This window comes from Poromitra crassiceps (assembly GCF_964638095.1).
Source record: "Poromitra crassiceps genome assembly, chromosome: 20".
NCBI lineage: Eukaryota > Metazoa > Chordata > Actinopteri > Beryciformes > Melamphaidae > Poromitra > Poromitra crassiceps.
The window spans coordinates 19,546,937-19,565,289 of record NC_139637.1 but is presented as its reverse complement, the minus strand read 5'-3'; the positions used below and the strand labels follow the sequence as shown (position 1 = coordinate 19,565,289).

The 18,353-nt window shown below is 42.5% G+C and overlaps 1 protein-coding gene and 1 pseudogene across 2 annotated transcripts; one reads left to right on the top strand and one right to left on the bottom strand.

Moving 5' to 3' along the window:
* Window positions 1–6,029: 6,029 nt before the first annotated feature.
* LOC310794929 (nuclear factor 7, ovary-like) lies at window positions 6,030–9,344 on the bottom strand (the record flags this gene model as incomplete). Its single annotated transcript, XM_083656962.1, has 5 exons — window positions 6,030–6,075; window positions 6,165–6,171; window positions 6,755–7,577; window positions 7,779–7,947; window positions 9,241–9,344. The coding sequence occupies 5 exons, from the start codon at window positions 9,342–9,344 to the stop codon at window positions 6,030–6,032; spliced, it is 1,149 nt and encodes a 382-aa protein (XP_083513088.1).
* Window positions 9,345–10,251: 907 nt separating this feature from the next.
* Window positions 10,252–11,541, top strand: LOC310795088 (histone deacetylase 3 pseudogene; annotated as a pseudogene). The gene has a single exon. The product of its transcript is annotated as a histone deacetylase 3 pseudogene (transcript).
* The last annotated feature ends 6,812 nt before the right edge of the window (window positions 11,542–18,353 follow it).

The following is an 18,353-nucleotide window of genomic DNA, read 5'->3' as shown; positions in this document are numbered from 1 at the left end:
CCCCCCCCCCCCTTCCCCAAGTTTATCTGCTTACCGTAGTTTCGCTAAATTCCTGGATGCCTATCATGATTATTATTTGATCCCAAATGAGACAAGATAGCTTCAGACTAAAAAAAGGTCTGTAAAAACAGTAAAATTTCCCCAAACTACTAGGCTATATCTCTGAACTCTAACCAAATCACATAGCCTAAGCCTACATTTAGGCTATTATGTGATCTCCTTTTGATAACTAATGCAATAGCTAATAATGTAATATTTGTTTCACTTCCATTCACTGAGCCTCCCTTGAAACTGTTTGGAGCCCTGCTGCAGGGGAGGCCCACCTCCCACTTTGAAAAACCTCTGTGCTACACCATGCAGTAATACAGTGAATACAGGCCCGTAGCTACCATTGAGGACACCGAGGTCATGACCTCGGTATTTTCCACACCAAAAAAAAAATTTTTTTTTTTTTTTTTTTTTAAATAGCCCCGGTCCCCAGATCTATTAATCTGTCATTGATGTTTTAACGCGACAGTTGATCGGAAATGCAACAATTTGCTTCCTCTCTGTGTGCTATAGAAGGAAGAGAGATAACTCACAACATTCAGATTAACTCACAACATTCAGCCTCAATCTAGCATTGAGGCTAGATTGGGACTAGACTTTGGGGACAGTTCTATTGAAGTGAATGGGTAAGTAACTCCCCTGTAAGTGATGTTTGTGTAGATGGGCCATTGTATTTAATTGAGCAGTATTCTGCCATGTGACCTGTATGCAGAATATAAATTATATCATATGGGGAGACATTTATTTTTTGGATCATTTTAAAGCAACAGCACAGTAAAGAGGATATTAATCTGACATGATGTATGTAGTTCTTTATAGATCTAGCCTCTTCATTTTGCTCTCAAAGTGCACCAGATTGAAGCATTTTACTTTAAAATGGACAAAATCTTCTATCCGGGGGGCCACAGCCCCCCCTGGGCCCCCCACGCCGCGCTAAAATGACCTCGGTATTTCTCTAACCCTGGCTACGGGCCTGAGTGAATACATTAAAATCTGACAGAATTCAAATCCTAGGAGCTTCCTTTGACTAAGGTGCACACCGGTTTACCCACTCTGCTACTCTGCTATGGATTTACACCAGGAGAACACAAGATGGCATACTGCTGTTGTGACCAGCTTCAAGCAGCTAGCTGGATCCAGCAGGGAGAAGCAAGAGACAGAGAAAGCAGAGATGGTGCAAATTTGCCACATCACTTTCACTTTCCTGGAAAAGGCTTAGAGACACATGACAATAAGCTTTTCACCCCACCTTTTCTTAATAGTGAGATGATGACATCAAAATAACACACTGATGTTCCAGTTATAGTTCAGTTCAACAAAGTGGAAAATAAAATATGGTTTATATGTTGCCTTTCAGAAGACAGAAGTGGTGCAGAAGTGTAACATCACACTAGTGGAGACAGAGTGGAATTACTGGTTGGATAGTTGGTGACAGGTATCTTCTGTTTAGAAATTTTACATTTAATTTAAACAATGATGCCACTGATTCTACAGAGGAACAGATGATTGTCTCATCTATAGCTAGTAGTAGTAGTAGTAGTAGTAGTAGTAGTACTTGGTGTTCTCTGATAAGAGCATTTATCATTAGTACAGTGTGTGTGTGTGCAGTGATGAGAAGTATAATAGCTGAAAAATGTGTATGATCTAGACTAGTTCTGACTAAAGCCTCTGGGAAAGGAGTCTTACTGTTTTAAACAAAATACAGTTACAATCTAAATTGTTCTGCATTCCTCATGGTGTCTCAAGACACACCAAAGATGCCACACTTATGAATGTAACGCTGCACGTGTTTCTGTTGCTGATTAACCAGAACAGCTACCTACCAACGTGCCTGCTAAATCCAGCCACATAAAACCTATTGATTAACCAGTTTACAACCATCTGTGGCCACAAACCAGACCAGTTCAATTTTATAGTTTGGATTTTCTATCTACAGTGCAATAGTTTTACAGTGACACTGTTAATGATTCGTTACGAGTTGCTACATTTTTTTTAACCAAAATCTGACACTGAGTGTCATATTTATCTTGACAGTTTTTTACAAAGGCCCAGGACCCATTTCCTGATGGCCCACAAATCTCACAGTTCAGTACCAGCACACTGTCAATGGGCTAGGATCCATGTCCTTGTAAGCAAAGAACATAAGGTTATTCTTATATGTACATATTAGGAATGAGCGTATAGGGTTCTTCTTACATATGGCTACATATACAGTACATACAAGCAATCAACCTATAGGGTTATTCTCATATATGTCAACATGTATGCTCATATAAGCAATGAACATAATGTATATTCTAACTTATGTCAGCATATACATAATGCTATAAGCAATGAGCATGGTTATTCTTACATGTCAACATATCTACGCATTAAACATATAATGTGGTTCTTACATAAGTCAGCATATAGGCTACTGTATGCTCATATGCCATATCGGCTTATCAGTCCTATTTGTAATACTCTCCCTCAACAGACACGCTGGCACACATGGGTAGAACGATGATGTTTGTATCCAAACAAGTGGTGAGGACCTAGTTTGATTCCAGGCTGAGACAAAAACATAATTTCCCTCAAGCTCATCTGATAGCTAACAGCCATAATATTGAATGTATTTTTATTTTAATATTGTAATCTCAATTATCTCCACATATGAAAATTAACTATATGTAGCCTACATATATAATGTTTTTTCATATGTGGACATGATATTTCAATATATGTATTAAAAGAAAATATGTGGACATATATGGTATTCAATCATATTGCATTCTCACATTGACATAATCACATAGCTGACATATATGACAATATTATGTTTACCGTATATTATGTTTTATATTATGTTTTTTTTCACATGTCCATAATACATTGTGCATATACAATTATGTGGGGCACACACAATATCCTATATGTTCTTATATGCAACATATACATATCCCAATTTTATGGCTAGATATGACAACACATAAAACATACTGCAATATGTATAAATATAGCGGTATGTTGCATATTATGTACATAATGCCTCTTCCTCGATGGTATCACGATACAGCGATTCTGCGATAATCGATACATTGCAAGAAATGTCATCTACGATACATCACGATATCTGTGTAACTGAAGAGGAAAAAAGACCCCTAAAAAGGCATAAAGCAGCAATTATGTATTTATTCACAGAATTTACATGAAACAATGTACAACAAAGTGAAGACTGTATAGTGCCTCTTTAACACACACTGACTGCAACTAGTTCACGACTCCACATGTGAAGATGTTTAAAGGAAGGATACAAAATTATACCTCAGTAAACAATTGTTGCAGCTTGCGCATTTCCTCGTTAAAACTCTGACGCTGGGGGAAAAAAGTTGCTTGTCACAATAAATACACTCGTTTGACGACTTATTTGAGGGAATGTAATAATTGTATCTATCACATCCACTATTTCTGTTGCTCTTTGAACAATTCTGAATATTTATTGACAAGATTTTTGCCAAGCTGGATGCGCTACGGGGGTTTAGGGTTAAAATCGCCAAACCGGAAGTCGAACTGTGGGAGATTGTTGCTCACTTCACGGAGCTCTACTGGCTACAGTATGTTGTGTCTGTGTCAGCAACGTAACGCACCCATAAGGCATCATGGCATCTCGAAATAAGGTGGATTAGGGTTTGGCTGATGGTTATATGGTTACTGCTGGGTGTAGCCTACAACAAATTGCTCCGGGTCCGGGATAATAAAGATTTGAACCTTTGAAACTTGAAGCATGTGATATGAAGACGGACAAGGAAGTCCGAAGAACGAATCCAGTGCACCTGATGATGATGTCACTCGCTGTGAACTTTACACCACAGGAAGTTTGTTTTTCAAGTTGGACAAATTGTCCATGGACGTTCAGATGAGGGCCCCAGGGCACTTCAAGTGTGGTCACCCACGGGCCCCACACTGTATGTGAGTTTTTTTTTTAATGAATAAATAATTATGAGAGGGGTGCCCATTTCTCACTTGAGCACCTGCCCCCCAAAATGTCTGTGCACGTCACTGTTCTGCGGTATGGGTTTGTATCTTATACATGTTGTCCCTCTCTCTCTCTGCCCTCCCCTCACTTTCCTCACTTTCCTCTTCCCTCGAGTAAAAGAAAAAAAGCCACAAAAATACTGTACTGTATTTCATTAACCGAAATGAAATAGATACATAGAACATCGGGTCGTGCTGCGACGATGGTATTCATTCAAGTTGTATGTTATGGTAAATGACAGTTTCAACTCAACAACATAAACATTCAAAATCCACCCCATGCAGCTTACTTCCTGTTGTTTACTAGTACAATAACTTACAGGAAATAAGCTATAGGTTCCAAACTGTTCCCTAGCAACACAATTCCATGAAAACCATCTATACTCTCCTCTGATTTATATTTTTATATTTCAAATGTCTTGATTTAGTGTTCACACACAATATTTAGCCAATTGTCCAATTACTGCAATGATGATGGACATAAACATAATAATTTATTTTAGAGATTCTGAAGCAAGCCCATTGCTTTAGATCTTTAGCTTCAATTCCAAACCATAGTTGTTCTATTGTGAAGAGAAAGTAAACTGGTCACATTGGTACAGGTCACACTGACTCGTGCCAAAATGCAGTTGAGAGCTAAATTGTCCTTCATGCATTAACCAGTCTGGTAACACACACACACACACACACACACACACACACACACACACACACACACACACACACACACACACACACACACACACACACACACACACACAATCTTAATCTCTCTCTCTATATCTTTATTTATATATTATGTATGATGTCTGTTGTACTATGGACCCCCCTGAGCTGTGTCCCGAATAAAGTTTTGAATTGAATTGAACACACACACACAGTACACGCATGCACGCACGCGCACACATGCACACACGCAGGCACGCACGCACACACACACACACACACACACAAACACACACAGTACACGTATGCACGCGCACACACACACACACACACACACACACACACACACACACACACACACACACACACACACGAAAGTCAAAAGTAAATCAATCAAAAAAGTCAATTCCAATAGTTTATACATATTTGTATTACATGAGTGCTCATTTTCTTCACTCCATTTAGCACTGATAAAGCTATGGTAACATAGGTTACATATTCAGACAAAAGCAAGATTGATATTGATATTACTTGTTTTGGTACATTCAAATTTGTACATTCAAATTTCTTGCTTGCAAAAACTACAGATGATACAAAAATGTGCAGAAATGAAACAGAGGAAAAAAGATGAAAAACAACATGGAAACATCTCGCTAATGAGTCTAAATATATTAACATTTGATTAAAGGCAAGATTGACTATAGATATTACTTGTTTTTGGTTATTTATAAAAATACATTTGAATTTCTTGCTCACAAAAACTACAGATGATACAAAAATGTGCAGAAATGAAATAAAGTTTAACAGGTGAAAGTCCAGAGGAAAAAACATTAAAAACACCATGGAAACATATCACCAATGAGTCTACTAAATTTTAATTTTAATAAACCAACATGTTAGAAGTATTTTAGAGGGTATTCCTTTGTTGACATGATCAATAAAACAAAGGGGGAAATTTTTAAACCATTTTGAATCCATATTCAAAATTAATCCTGAAAGTAACCTGGTAATTATTGCCCCAGACACAACACTGCTGAGTTTCTGCTCACCCATACATCACAAGCGATAATTACATCATGCTGTGTGTTGGTTAGAAAAAGAGAGAGACACAAGAGTTGCATACTCAAAATATAAGATAAGATACAGTATGTATACTGTATAGTATGATCAATGTTACTGATTCGTTATGGTTGCTAAAAATTTTTTTATTGGATTTTGGAACCAAAATCTGACACCAAGTCTCATATTTATCTTCAGTTTTTTTCAAGGGCCCATTTCCTGATAGCCCAAAATCTCACAGTTCAGTACCAGCACACTGTCAGAGGGTCACAGTTCAGTACCAGCACACTGTCAGAGGGTCACAGTTCAGTACCAGCACACTGTCAGAGGGTCACAGTTCAGTACCAGCACACTGTCAGAGGGTCACAGTTCAGTACCAGCACACTGTCAGAGGGTCACAGTTCAGTACCAGCACACTGTCAGAGGGTCACAGTTCAGTACCAGCACACTGTCAGAGGGTTAGGATCTGTGTCCTTGCGGCATCCAACATTAAAGTAAGCTGACACTGGCATGGCCATGAGACCTAATAAGCTCATGGTGTGAACATGTTTCATATTGTCTGCATCATAGAAGGACAGCTCCTTGGAGGAGCAGTTTAGGTAAATCCCAAACTTTCTAGGGCTGCCTCTAATTCTTAGCTCTGTTTCTGAAGATTGTTTGCGAATGATATATTTTTGGCCATCATACTTCAGGAAATTGTCTTTTACCCCAACTTCCCAATAATCCCTTTTCCCAACCTCTATCTCCCAATAATGCTGCCCAGAGGTGAACTCATTGACACTGAATGTTTCAGAAGAACCGAAATTATTCTGCCTGTAAATGCAATTGAAAAAGTCTTTTGTCGCTTGGCCACCAGTTTGGGTGCCAAATACACCACCAGAGGCGGTGGCTTGGCCACCAGGTTGGGTGCCAAATGAATGACTGGTAAAGGCGGCTGCTTGGTCACGAGGTTGGGTGGCAAATGTACCACTGTTAAAGGCAGATCCTGTGGTAGAGCCAAATCCGAATGTGGCTTTGCCAAAAGGTTGGCCTCGAGGTTGGCCAAATGCCAAACCACGTGCTTGAGTTTGGACGCTTTTGGACGTACAAAACAAACTGCGCCCATCATCTGACACAGTTACACCTGTGTTGTCTCTTTTCAGTGAGAGCAGATCTGCTCGGGGTTTGATCACCTGAATCATCTCCTTCCACACAAAGAACTGCAGGTGACTTTCATAAGGTCCCAGACAGAGGGAGCTGCAGGTCAGTTGAAGATCTTTTGCTCTGGGCCTGGATAAACTCTCTCGAGTCATCATGGTTTTACCTTCAGTCCAGCTCTGTAAGAACCTCCCTGAGTCTTGAATTTCCAGAACTGAGGTCACCTTCACCTCTAGCTGTCTGCTCTCAGACAAAGCCGTTTCCATTGTGTTTAACTTCTCATTCATCTCCTCCACAGCTTCTCTCTCTTTCTCCTGAAGTTCTTTCTTGATCTCAGTTTCTCTCTTTTTCAGGAATTGGTGCATCTCCCTAAACTGGGTGCTGATTTGGGTCATCAGCTGACAGGAGGTCTCTTGGGTTTTTGTTATTTCGTCCCTCTGTTTGGTGGCTAAACTCTCTAAAGCACGTATATCATCAGGAAGGTTCTCCAAACCCTTTGTCAGCTCCCGCCTCAGAGATGTAGCTGCCTCTTTGATTGGTTTAAACTTGTGTCCATCATGCCTCTCCCCATCTCGGCATATGACGCAAGCTAACTGCTGGTCTGTTTCGCAGAAGAGTTTAAACTTTTCTTCATGTTCAGGGCACTCAGTCACCTTAAATATAAGTAAATATATGAATGAATAAATAAACAAATACATAGATAAATAAAGATAATACAATGCAATCTATAGCCTAGGAAAAAATAGGAATAGACAGACAAGGAATGACAGACAATGATGAGAGAATCATCTTTTAATGACTTGGAGTAGGCTACAAATGTAAAAAAGAAACAGAAAAAGAAAACACTAACTCACCTCTGTTTTCTCATGTCTCTGTTCCTTCTTAATCTTCTCAGCTTCTTTAGCTTTTTCAGTGAGGCTTTTCAGAACATGGCTGGTTGGGAGGAATTTCTCTTCTGTCGGTACAGTCGTCCTGCACTGTGGACACAGGTCCTGTGCACTCAGGGAACTTGTGATGCATTCCCTACAGAAAGAGTGTCCACAGACAAGACTCACTGGATCAGTGAAGAGACACAGACAAATAGAACAAGTCAAATCCTCTGTGTAAGAAGCAGACGCCATGACTGCCTCGTGTTTCTCCTTGCTCTGTCACACGACTGACTTAGCAAATTTGACAAGATCAATTTAACTTCCTTGGAAAGCCACACCCAGTATTTTAAAGATATATGTCACTAAGCGTTTCATTCCACCTTTTCTTTCGTCTTCTAGCAAGATGATTACATTACAATAAGACACAGATGTCCCTCAGTCATAGTTAACTTCAACAAACTGGAAAATAAACTATAATTTATAAGTGTTTATCCTTCAGCAGACTCAGATGACAGAAGTTGTGCAGAAGTGTAAGATCGCACTCTAGTGGAGACAGCGTGGAATTGCTGGCTGGATAGTGGTAGGCTTTATTTCTGTTTGGAAATTTTACATTTTAATTTGAATAATGGGACTTGAATAAACGTGTAGGCTATAAGGAGTTGAGTTGTACAGCCTGATTCTGCACTGCACATACAGCAGATGATTGTCTCATCATAGCTATGACAGATCCTACTAGATCCTACAAGAGAGAGAGTAGGCAAATGTGTGTGTTCTCTAGATATGTGGTGTGTGTGTGTGTGTGTGTGTGTGTGTGTGTGTGTGTGTGTGTGTGTGTGTGTGTGTGTGTGTGTGTGTGTGTGTGTGTGTGACCTCTGAGACACAAAAGATTCTCCATATTTTAATCCCATCACTCAATACACTAAAGGTGGATGACAACATAAACACTACATCAGAGGGTTTCAAAGTCTGAGGCTGTGGGCCTCCCCTCAGACAAAGCCTTCCCAACCCCCCCCCCCTCCCCCCCCCCCCCCCCCCCCACACACACACACACCACAAGTTTATCTGCTTACTGTAGTTTCGCTAAATTCCTGGATGCCTAACTTAAGGGATCATGATTATTATTTGATCCCGATTGAGACAACATAGCTGCAGACTATAAAAAAAGTTATGTAAAAACAGTAAAATTCCCTAAAAAAACTACTATATCTCTGAACTCTAACCAAATCACATACATTTAGGCTATTACTGTATGTGATCTCCTTTTGATAACTAATGCAATAGCTAATGTAATATTTATCCCTTGAAACTGTTTGGAGCCCTGCTGCAGGGAAGGCTCTTTGAAAAACCTCTGTGCTACATCAGGCAGTAATACAGTGAATAGATTAAAATCTGACAGAATTCAAATCCTACTAGGAGCGTCCTTTGACTAAGGTGCACACCGGTTTACCCACTCTGCTCCTCTGCTATGGATTTACACCAGGAGAACACTGGCTGGCGTACTACTGTTGTGACCAGCTTCAAGCAGCTAGCTGGATCCAGCAGAGATGACATCACTTTCACTTTTGTTGGAAAAGGCACACCCAGTCTTTTAAAGACACAAATAAGCTTTTCATTCCACCGTTTCTTAATAGTGAGATGATGACATCATAATAACACACTGATGTTCCAGTTATAGTTCACTTCAACAAAGTGGAAAATAAAATATGGTTTATATTATAATGTTGCCTTTCAGAAGACAGAAGTGGTGCAGAAGTGTAACATCACACTCTAGTGGAGACAGAGTGGAATTGCTGGTTGGATAGTTGGTGACATCTTCTGTTTAGAATTTTTACATTTAATTTGAATAATGAATAATGTATACAGCCTGATTCTACACAGGAACAGATGTTTGTCTCATCTATAGCTATTAGTAGTAGTAGCATTTATCATTAGTACAGTGTGTGTGCAGTGATGAGAATAGTATATGAATAGCTGAAAATTGTGTATGATCTAGTCCTGATTAAAAACACACATTTCAGGATAAATGTCAAGATATGGCATCACAATGGTATCACGATATGGACACCAATGTATCAATAATGTATCGCAAGAGGAGGTATCACGATCGATATTTAGATATTTTGTCCATCCCTACTGATGACATCACAATTCACTGATGACAAGAGTAGTGACATCACAATTATATAGTGACATCACTGGTGACATCACTGATGACATTACAACTGCTCGAGTGACAGCTTCATTCCCAGCAACATCTTATCCCCTTAACCAGAGTCTCCACCCGATAGAATGAGTGCACGGAGTTTGAATAACGGGACACTGTCGTCACACGGACACTGATCACGTACTGTACACGGTGTTTACCATGGCGGCTGCCTGCTAGCTAAATGAACAGCCGGTTTATATAGCTGCAAAACCTTCGCAAAATAAGGGAAATACGCAAAGGAAGTTTCTCATGATGATGTCCAACCGAACCGCGTATTTCTATGACCCAGACGTGGGAAACTTTCACTACGGTGCTGGCCACCCAATGAAGCCTCACCGTTTGTCTGTGACTCACAGTTTGGTGTTGCACTACGGACTCTACAAGAAGATGATGGTGTTTAAGCCGTACCAGGCGTCGCAGCACGACATGTGTCGGTTCCACTCTGAAGACTACATCGACTTCCTGCAGAAGGTCAGCCCTAACAACATGGAGGGCTTCACCAAGAGCCTCGACACCTTCAATGTCGGGGGCGACTGTCCTGTGTTTCCAGGTCTGTTTGAGTTCTGTTCGAGATACACGGGAGCCTCTTTACAGGGCGCTACACAGCTCAACCACAAGATCTGTGACATCGCCGTCAACTGGGCCGGAGGTCTGCATCACGCCAAGAAATTCGAGGCATCTGGGTTTTGCTACGTCAACGACATCGTCATCAGTATCCTGGAGCTGCTCAAATACCACCCGAGGGTTCTGTACGTCGACATCGACATTCACCACGGCGACGGCGTACAGGAAGCCTTTTACCTGACCGACCGCGTCATGACCGTATCCTTCCACAAATACGGGAACAACTTCTTCCCAGGGACAGGTGACATGTATGAGGTTGGGGCAGAGAGCGGCCGGTACTACTGCCTCAACGTTCCCCTCAGAAAGGGCATTGATGACCAGAGCTACAGGCAGCTGTTCCAGCCGGTCGTTAGACAGGTGGTCGATTTCTACCAGCCGACCTGCATCGTTCTGCAGTGTGGAGCAGACTCCCTAGGCTGCGACAGACTGGGCTTTTTCAACCTCAGCATACGAGGGCATGGTGAGTGTGTGGAGTTTGTGAAGAGTTTTAAGATTCCTCTGCTGGTACTGGGAGGAGGGGGATACACGGTCAGGAACGTGGCTCGCTGCTGGACCTACGAGACCTCTCTGTTGGTAGATGAATCTATCAGCGATGAATTGCCGTATAGCGAGTATTTTGAGTACTTTGCTCCAGACTTCACGCTGCATCCGGATCTCAGCACCAAGATCGAGAACCAGAACTCCAGACAGTACCTGGAGCAGATCCATCAGACGGTGTTCGAGAACCTGAAGATGCTGAACCACGCGCCCAGCGTCCAGATGCACGACGTTCCCGCAGACATCCTGGGCTACGAACGCAACGACGAGCCCGACCCCGACGAGAGGGGGGGCGAGGACGACTACAGCAGGCCGGAGGCAGCCAACGAGTTCTACGACGGAGACCACGACAATGACAAAGACAGCGACATGGAGATTTGACCCAGAGGGAGTCAGACAAAGAGGGACAGACTTTTTCCTCATTTCTTTTTAGCAGGAACTAAATAAAAAAAACTGGCTGGATAACATTTTCCCTCGGAAAGTAGGTTCTTCACAGACACACCTCTTTCAACACAGGCATCATGTCTGTTCCTCCACTGGAATTATGTTGCGTAACGGTCACATTATAGTAGAAGGCAAAAGCTATATAGAAAATCACAAAACAATTTTTTTTAAAGTGGAGTCCTTTAAATTGACATATGATGGGTGGGCCGGAAGGGGGGTAGGATCATGTAAGTGGGGGCGATGCCTCTTGTTACCAAGCCGGCTGTGGGGGCACCGGGGAGGGGGGGGGTGATAAAGTCCTTATTCGTGGGCACTTCGGGCCTCGTTGAAGAGGCGGATGGCAGTTGGGAAGAAGCTGTCCTTGTGACAAGAGGTTCTGGTTTTGCCAGTGCCAAACCTCAGTCTCCTGCCTGTCAAAGAGTCGGCCATGATTTTCCGAGGCCGCTTCCGCGTCCTGGCGGTGTGCAGGTCCTGAAGGGATGGCAGGGTGCATCCGATCACCTTTTCAGCACAGCGGATGATGCAGTGCATTCTGGAGATGTCCTTGAGCGCAGCAGCAGCATACCACACTGATGGAGGTGAGGATGGACTAGACGATGGCAGTGTAGAACAGCACATTCATTGCTTTTGGCAGTTTACATTTCTTCAGCTGCTGCAGGACTGACTGACTCCTCCGCTTGTTTGCAGTGTTGCCAGATTAGACGTTTTCCATACAAAATTGGGCTGTTTTGGGTTGCATTTTGTGTGGGGAGGGGGGCCTCACAGGTTAGAGTCGCTTGTCTCATTTTTCTACCATTTACAGTATCTGGCAACACTGACAACTGCTTGTTTGGTTTGTTTGTTTGGTTTCTGCTCCTGTAGTACGGAGTGGAAACATGTTGGCGGATTGTTTTGTTGGCATTTTTTTCACCCAGCTTTCCCTGCGAAGATGACAGAAATGCGAGTACTGACCGTGGCTGTACGTTTTGACAAATAAAGTCCGGTCTTCATTAGAAGCTGGTTACTATTTTCGGCTTTCATCCTTTCCAAGGTGTTCATTCATTTAATATCCTAGGAATCTTGCGTAGATGAAGGAGATGACGCACCATGGCTGCAGTTATGGTAATCGCCCGCTCTGCGAGCTCCCAAAATCATGACTAACAGACAGACAGACAGACAGACAACACCTACCCGCCTAGGCGACATCGTGCAACTGCGCCATCGGCTCATCACAGTTGTTCGAGTGACATCACTGATGACATCACAATTGCTTGAGTGACATCACTGATGACATCACAATTGCTTGAGTGACATCACTGATGACATCACATTTGCTTGAGTGACATCACTGATGACATCACAATTGCTTGAGTGACATCACTGATGACATCACATTTGCTTGAGTGACATCACTGATGACATCACAAATGCTTGGGTGACATCACTGATGACATCACAATTGCTCAAGTGACATCACTGATGACATCATCACTGATGGCATCAATTTGAACTAACTATGGATTAGTTCGCTCGCCCGTCCTGCAGCTCGCCGAGCTGGCCCTGCAGCTCGCATTCGCAGCTTGGCCGCTGGGCGGCCGAGCGGTAGCCTGTATCGGTAGCGGTAGCATGTATCGGTAGCATGTATTGATAACAAGAAATGTGATAGGAAACAGCTTTAGCGAATCGTTAACCAAACTCCATTCATAAACATGCCGTTTTAACAGAGGGTCCATAGGCTGTCAGTCAGTCAGCTCCTTTCCTCTCTCCGCAGTGTGGACGTTCAGTCACACAACACTGCCTGCCTCAAATGGCTGCCTCATCACATAGACTTGGCTGCATCCAACTCGAGAAAACTTCTCAGAAGAGACTAACGTTATCGACAAATCTGGAGACTTTTTCTGACATGGGAATGATGGGATTATTACCAGCAAGCAGCAGTAAAAGCAGGCAATGATGATAGCTGGGTAAGTCCTGCTAGCATCGATGCTAAGTTAGCAAAGTCGCCTACAGCAAGAGCACAGCTGAAGCTAATTAATATGGACGTTAACATCCATATAATATATAGCCATGTGTTTGCGCGATGACATGTATTGGCGATGTCAAAGGGTGGCGATTGACGATCTGACTGAGGTCAAGATCGCGCAACTCTAGTAGGCTATCATCATCTCTGTTGTTGCATTTTTAAACTGGCAGATGGGGGATTCAACTTTTAGTTGTTTACTCACCTATATTGGCTCTCTTCCAAATAATCCAGCCACGTAACTAACGCTACGTCCATTCATTAAAATAATGATGGGACATTAATGGTTTGTAAAGTGCCACCACGCGCCCACTCACACATAACAGCGAGATGATCTGGATCATGACCTGCCAGAGTTAAACAGCAGGCGCTTTTGCGCTAATCCGGATCCGGCAACCGAGATGAATATGATACGGACTCGTGGGAGTGTGCGTAGGCCGGCTAATTGTTGTTTAACATGCAGGCCAACCGGCTAGGAGCAGGTTATAATACGGATTCCACTGCATGTTAAGAAGTGGCTAGAGTGTGACAGAGAAACAGAGAAACAAACAAACAGACAGAGCCCTACTGTAGGTCCCATTGATATGCTGAAGAGATGGCAGCATTTTCATGCATATTCCTATCAAATGAATGCATTTGCGAATGTGTGATACTATGTGAAGTTGCAGTACTGTACATTACTGTGTGATATGTGAAGTTGCAGTACTGTACATTACTGTGTGATACTATGTGAAGTTGCAGTACTGTACGTTACTGTGTGATACTATGTGAAGTTGCAGTACTGTTTTTCCTTTGGCAAATGTAATCCTGAATCCGCATTGCTTCATTCTTGACATTTACCCGCTGCTTGTAATTGTTATTACAATCTCTGATTAAGCGCAACATTTCTTGTTGCTTTAGTCACAGTGTGAGTGTGTGAATGGGACATGATGCATATTTTGAATACAAAATACAAATAGAAGTGCACTCGGAGAGTGCATACAATATCCCAGTCTGCTCAATTCTGTGAGTCGGATTGGGAAAACTAACCCTGACCCACATGGAAAGTCGGTCCCCATATATGAACCATCATTATGTATCTGTGTCATTTTGGTTGCATTACTGTGTAAATGGGGCATTATATTCCACAACATTATGTAACTGTGGCACTTTTTCCTATATTTAATTTGCTTTAATTTAAATTAATAACTTTACTTTTTACTCATCATCAGATAGGCTACATTATCAGTAGGCTACTGATGAATTTTCAAACTAAATTCCTATAATATTATTATTACTACATGTATTATTATTATTATTTATTATTATTATTATTATTATTATTATTACTATTACTATTATTATTATTATTATTATTATTATTATTATTATTATTATTATTATTATTATTATTATTATTACCTTTATTATTATTATTATTGGTATTATGATTATGCTGATGATTACTATACTTTACCCTTTGAGGCTAGCTTAGTTTCCCCAACATCCCCTCCCACCTCTCTGTGGCATTAATCACCCCCCATACAGGGTTAGCTGAGCTGTTACAACCGCTCGCGGTCCCATAATAGAGGGACGGCTAACCAGCCAGCGTTGACTTTATTTACGCCTCCTAGACCGTCTTTCGCTGGGGAGACGACATGGATGACAGAGCAGTATGTTAGCCGTACATACCAGCACCTATGAGCGTGTATGATCTGAAGGTAAGCCTGTTTATTTGTCACATCATGCTGGTGATTTGGAAGATAGCGTGCGTGCACTGCTCGGTGATGCCGCTGCTCAGCATCAGCAGCATCGTGCATTATAAAGCCGTGCGTGCGTCCACATGTTTAAAACCGAAAACAGCCTAAAATACATGTGTCCTGTTCTGCCTTCTACCGCCTCTATAGCGATAAACACGACAATATGGTCACAGAGACCGTGGCTGCTCTGATCATCGTTTTTACAGCTATCTTGATGCCAGTTGATACATGAACAAAAGGCTGGTTGTCCAGCATCAGCATCTGGCTGTATCTTCACATACAAGCGTGGAGACATAGCTTCTGTTATCCGTTGGGCGTGTGCTACAACTGCTACCACCATAGCCTACAATGGCATTTTGTCACTAACAGCGCTATTTCACAGCCTGGACATTTTAGGATACAGATGCAGTCAGTGTCTATATGAGGCAATAACGCTGTCCGTTATTTTGTATTATTGCGTCGTTGCCAAACAGTATAATTTGGGCATTAAGGGTGTGCCTCTGCCAAGGAGGGATGCTGTTCTCAATGATGCGCCCCTAGTGTGCCACGTGTCTTTGGACGCATGTAATTATTCTCCGAAAACGGGGTTGTCCCCTTGGCTGACTGGTAGCGTGTTCGACTTTGGTGTGTGAGACCCGGGGATTCCCCCTACACTCAAAATAAAACGGCTAAACGCAGGGGAGGTAGTGGGCCTACTAGCCTACCTCAACCCATATGGGGCTGGCCACCGGGCTAATAGGATACTACATCATTTCTTCCTCTTTACACAAGTGGTGGGGTCCAGCCGGGGATCGGTCCCTGAGGGGTTTCCATGGGAATGGGTTCCTGCTAAGCCTAATTGAAATTAATAATAATTTATCAATTATTATTCCTTATTAGGGGATACATATTTGAATGACCAGGTCTGCTAATTGTGTCTATTTGGCACCTGTAGCTATCCTGAAACCGTTTGAGAACCCCTGTAGGCCAACACCACCGGCATCAACACTGGAGTGTGGTCCCCATGCCTACTATAGACCCTTTTCACAGGGGCCATTTTGTGTCGAATTGGCAGGGTAAACACAGGTGCAAGCAAAACACTAATGAGGGATTCCAACTTCCATGATTTAAGTTGGAAACCCTCATTACTGTGTTGCTTGCACCTGTGTTTACCCTGCCTTTTTGACACAAAATGGCCCCTGTGAAAAGGGTCAATTGCACCCTTGGTTTCCTCAGGTAATGTAACAGTCATGTGTGAGACACTCCTATGCGATGGTGATTGTGTGCTGTCAAGGTGACACTCCCACACCTGAGGCCCAGGGAGCTCCAACATGCATCAGCTTCCTCTGTGGCTTTGTGCATGTCATATTCACCTTATGTAGCCCCGCCCACTTGACCCAGTTGTGTTATGACTTCCTGTTCAAAACACCGTCTGTTTTACCTGTTCACTAGTACCAAAGAGCATGGAAGGAAAGAGACGAAACTCCGGACATTTTTGGAAACAGAATGCGCCTCGCAGTGGTCAGCTGCGGTAGCGCGGGCCCCTATAATCAGCCTCTCTAAACAGTAACTCAACGGGAGAACACTAAATTTCGTGGATTCACATCTTTTCTGGGCGTACTGCAAATCTTGATTGAAGTGGTGTAGTGCAGGGATGTAAAACAACAACCATATTGTGGAAACTAAGCAAAATTTTTCGTTTTTTTCTTTTATTTTTTTCAAGATAAATAGTTAATGCAAAGGACCCGAGGTTAAAACCACGGCAACGCACTTCTGACGGAGTGGACGACAGCCTCGGGTCCTTTTCATTAGGTATTTATCTTGAAAAAACTAAACAAAGAAAACAAACATTTTTGCTTAGTTTCCACAATATGGTTGTTGTTTTACATCCCTGCACTACACCACTTCAATCAAGATTTGCAGTACGCCCAGAAAAGATGTGAATCCACGAAATTTAGAGTGTTTTCCCGTTGAGTTACTGTTTAGAGAGGCTGATTATAGGGGCCCGCGCTACCGCAGCTGACCACTGCGAGCCTGTGCGAGGTTCTTTTGGCGCTGTCACGCTTCCAAAAATAAAAAATGGCGGAGGCTGCTGGGCGCTGATGTTGCAATGGGGCAATATGGAGCTTTCAGTTCTTTCCATAAAAGTTCTTTGCTAGTACTCTACTGTCACAGGAAGTGTCAACACAATAGGAAGTAACTGGCTGACCCCGGCCTGTGTTGGAACATAAGGTGAATAGAGAGGCAAAGTGACCGCCTACTTCCTGCTTCAGCACTGTACCAGAGATTTTCATCCGCCATTTATTTTCCCATAGACATTTCGTCAAATGCTTATAAAAAATAGTTTTACTTGTTCAAACCAAACGGGTCAGATATATTTAGAAACAGGAGCGACCACATAACATTTCACTCGGACCAAAACGTAAAGAAATTGCGGATTTGAAGAAAATATTTTTTCGATGTTGCTTTTTAAGTTTTGGTTCGAGTGAAATGCTTTATGGTCTCTCCCGATTCTAAATATAGCTGAACCGTTTGATTTGACAAAGTGAAACAATTTTTTATAAGCATTTTACGAAATGTCTATGGGAAAATAAACAGCGGATGAAAATCTCTGGTACACTGCTGAAGCAGGAAGTGACGTTCCACTTTGGCTCTCTAGTCTCTATGTAACAAAGCCACGTGTGAGACACACTCCTATGCCATGGTGATTGTGTGCTGTTAAGGTGACACTCCCACACCTGAGGCCCAGGGAGCTCCGACATGCATCAGTTTCCTCTGTGGCTTTGTGCATGTCATATGGTGCACCATGCATGTACTGAATGCTCATCGGGGGGGGGTCCCCACGCTGTTGAAAGGCGGTACTGCGGTTTAAAAGGAGTTGAATAGGGCTTAGACGAGTGTACAGAGAATGCTTAGCATAGAAGAACAGTGATATGATAGAGCAGGGGGTTTTCAAAGTCTGAGACTGTGGGCCTCCCTTCCCCCCAGACAAAGATTGGAAAAAGGCGCCCCCCACTTTCACTAAATTCCTG